At 33.4% G+C, this 2969-nt stretch overlaps 1 protein-coding gene across 1 annotated transcript in view; it reads left to right on the top strand.

Moving 5' to 3' along the window:
• The window catches only part of LOC107677848 (ras-related protein Rap-2a), a 17957-nt gene extending 16299 nt beyond the window's left edge, over positions 1 to 1658 (top strand). Inside the window, exon 2 of the mRNA XM_016472909.1 lies at positions 1263 to 1658. Coding sequence (XP_016328395.1) covers positions 1263 to 1500 — 238 coding nt within the window. The 3' untranslated portion in view covers positions 1501 to 1658. The remainder of the gene's footprint in view (positions 1 to 1262) is intronic.
• Positions 1659 to 2969: the final 1311 nt, after the last annotated feature.

Here is a 2969-nt window from a genome sequence, read left to right as displayed (position 1 = left end):
GATTGATTGATTGATTGATTGATTGATTGATTGATTGATTGATTGATTGATTGATTGATTGATTGATTGATTGATTGATTGATTGATTGATTGATTGATTGATTGATTGATTGATTGATTGTTTTCCAATTTAAAGGATTGCTCGATTGATTGATTGATTGATTGATTGATTGATTGATTGATTGATTTTTTTAAAAACATTGAATTTAATGAATTTATTTAGTTAGTTATTTCTTAAGGAGCGATTCACAGTATAGGTTTTATATTGTAACAGCGTTGCTTGAAGCAAAATTTCAACTGTAGTTAAAATATAATATTTTTTGTAGCTATATAGATGATTGTAAAAAATATATAGCATTAATTGTGAGTAGATTTTGAGATTATGAGTAGATGTGCTTGGTCAACTTTTGACCATTATGTGTTATTATTGGTCTGAAGATCATCTGACCACATTTTTGTGAAGTCTGATTAAAATTTGTAAAAGTAGTAACAGAAGGATTGTTTATGAAAAACTGTAAACACTGAAGAAGCATATGCTGCTTTTTAAGCATATACAATATATTTACTAGTGTAATAAATTATGTATATATTAGTGCTGTCAAAAGATTAATCATGATTAATCGCATCCAAAATAAACGTTTTTGTTTACATAATATGTGTGTGTACTGTGTATATTTATTATGTATATATAAATACACACACATGCATGTATATATTTAGGAACAATATGTTAAGTTTATAGATGTAAAATATTTATATATTATAACATCAATTATATGAGTATAAATATATACATGGAAATACATGGAAATATTTCCAAAATATATACTGTATGTTTGTGTATTTATATATACGTAATAATTATACACCGTATACACACATATATTAAGTAAACAAAAACTTTTATCTTGGATGTGATTAATCGTGATTTTTTATAAAAATGAAAATATTTTTAATGTGTAATGGCCACAGTCACTTTAAGTGAGTCACTGGTAGTTTAACTTTCTGAAGAGTGAAACATTGTTACTCTTTTAAAACATTGTTCTGTTTTGTCAACTGTTGACTCAACCAATGACACGAGTTTGGGGGCAGGACTGTCTGTTTGCCTGACCAATTACAGACGAGGGCAATGGATGCAGTAAAACTATTAGGGAAACCTGTTCGGAAACAACTGCAGTTAATGCTGAAATGCCACATTTCACCTTGGACTTGTTATTTAATGTTGAGGCTTTCGCTCATTCTCGTGTCACGTATGTTCACAGGTACGAGCGCGTGCCCGTGATACTCGTGGGAAACAAGGTGGACCTGGACAACGAGCGTGAGGTTTCATCGAGCGAGGGTCAAGCTCTAGCTGAAGAATGGGGCTGCCCGTTCATGGAGACGTCGGCCAAGAGCAAAACCATGGTGGATGAACTGTTCTCAGAGATAGTCAGGCAGATGGACTACGCCTCTCAGCCGGATAAGGAAGACCCATGCTGCTCCTCCTGCAATATACAATAACCCCTCACAATCACACGAGGTTCTCAAAGAGGTTCAACATGGAGATCATCGCTAAAGTGGTGTTCATACACATCATGCCCACGTGAACGGCGTCTACACACTAGAGAATGCTGCAGATCCATTGGTTTGAATGGGAATGATGCATTGCAAAGACATACACAGGCAACAGGGAAGGTTCTCAGAAGGTTTTCTCAACGTTATGAACAAACGTTCTTCCAGTAACGTAAACAGAATGTTCGTTCAAAGTTCTCTGGTCTTTAATAACGTTCTTCGAATGTTTGCACAAAAACATTGTTTAGACATCATTCATGGAATGTTTATATCTAAAACTAACATTTTTTAAATGCTACCATTTGTTTTAGAATGTTAGAGAGCATTTAATAGTAACATTCCTCTAATGTTTGCAAAATGGAATGTTCGCATAACCAAGAAAGAATATTTTTTAAACATTAAAAAAAAACTGCATGTTTTGAATGTTCAGAGACCATTGAGAAATAACTCTTTCATAACGTAATGGAAACATTAACAAAACATTCTTAGAACTTTTTTGTTAGCTGCCAGTTTTTTCTTGGTTATGCGAATGTTTCAGAAAACATTAGGGGAACATTTCATTTGATCATTTTGCAAACATTATTGAACGTTCAGATAACATTCAACCTTTTCACAATGTGATGGGAACGTTCTCAAAACGTTCTTAGAACATACTTTTGTTAGCTGCCCATTTGTTCTTGGTTATGAGAATGTTACAGAAAACATTAATGGAATGTTTCATTTGATCATTTTGCAAACATTATTGAACTAACTTTCAGAAACAACTTTTCCAAAAAACGTTCACAAAAAGTTCTTTAAAATTGTTTGTTAGCTTCCCATTTTTTCTGGGGTATGCAAACATTACAGAAAACATTAAGGGAATGTTCCATTTGATCATTTTGGGAACGCTACTTTTGAATGTTCTCTGAACGTTCTGAAAACGTAAGTGGCAACATTTAAAAATGTATTAAAATGTTCCATGAGCCATGTATAAATAACGATTTTGTGAATGTTATTATAGGCCATGCAACTTTGAATGAACATTCTATTAATGTTACTGGAAATAACGTTTGTTCAACTTTGAGAGAACTTTACTGTAGATCACAAGGGTTTGTGAAAGCGACAATTTTTAGCATCCGTTCAGCTCTTGGAATCTCAAGTGAGGCCGAGTTTTCCCGCTTATGACCCGACGTTTCCCTCCAAAATGGATTGCAAAGTGCAAAGCTTTGTTTAGTGTGTAAATGTCTTAATTCAACACGTTTATGATTAATAAATTATCAAGAAACTGTAAAAAAAAAAAAAGGTCAAAGAGGTTAAAAATGCACCAAACTTGAGTCTTTCTTTTCCCCGCATGTTTTCATTCTAAGTTTGACGCTGTTCGCAAGAGACTCGATCGCGTTGATTTCGCCGTTTAGTTTGCACATATAGAACCTGATGTC

This window comes from Sinocyclocheilus anshuiensis, unplaced genomic scaffold (genome assembly GCF_001515605.1).
Source record: "Sinocyclocheilus anshuiensis isolate Anshui unplaced genomic scaffold, SAMN03320099.WGS_v1.1 scaffold432, whole genome shotgun sequence".
Taxonomy (NCBI): domain Eukaryota; kingdom Metazoa; phylum Chordata; class Actinopteri; order Cypriniformes; family Cyprinidae; genus Sinocyclocheilus; species Sinocyclocheilus anshuiensis.
The sequence above is the reverse complement of the archived record's forward strand: the minus strand, read 5'-3'. Positions and strand labels throughout refer to the sequence as shown.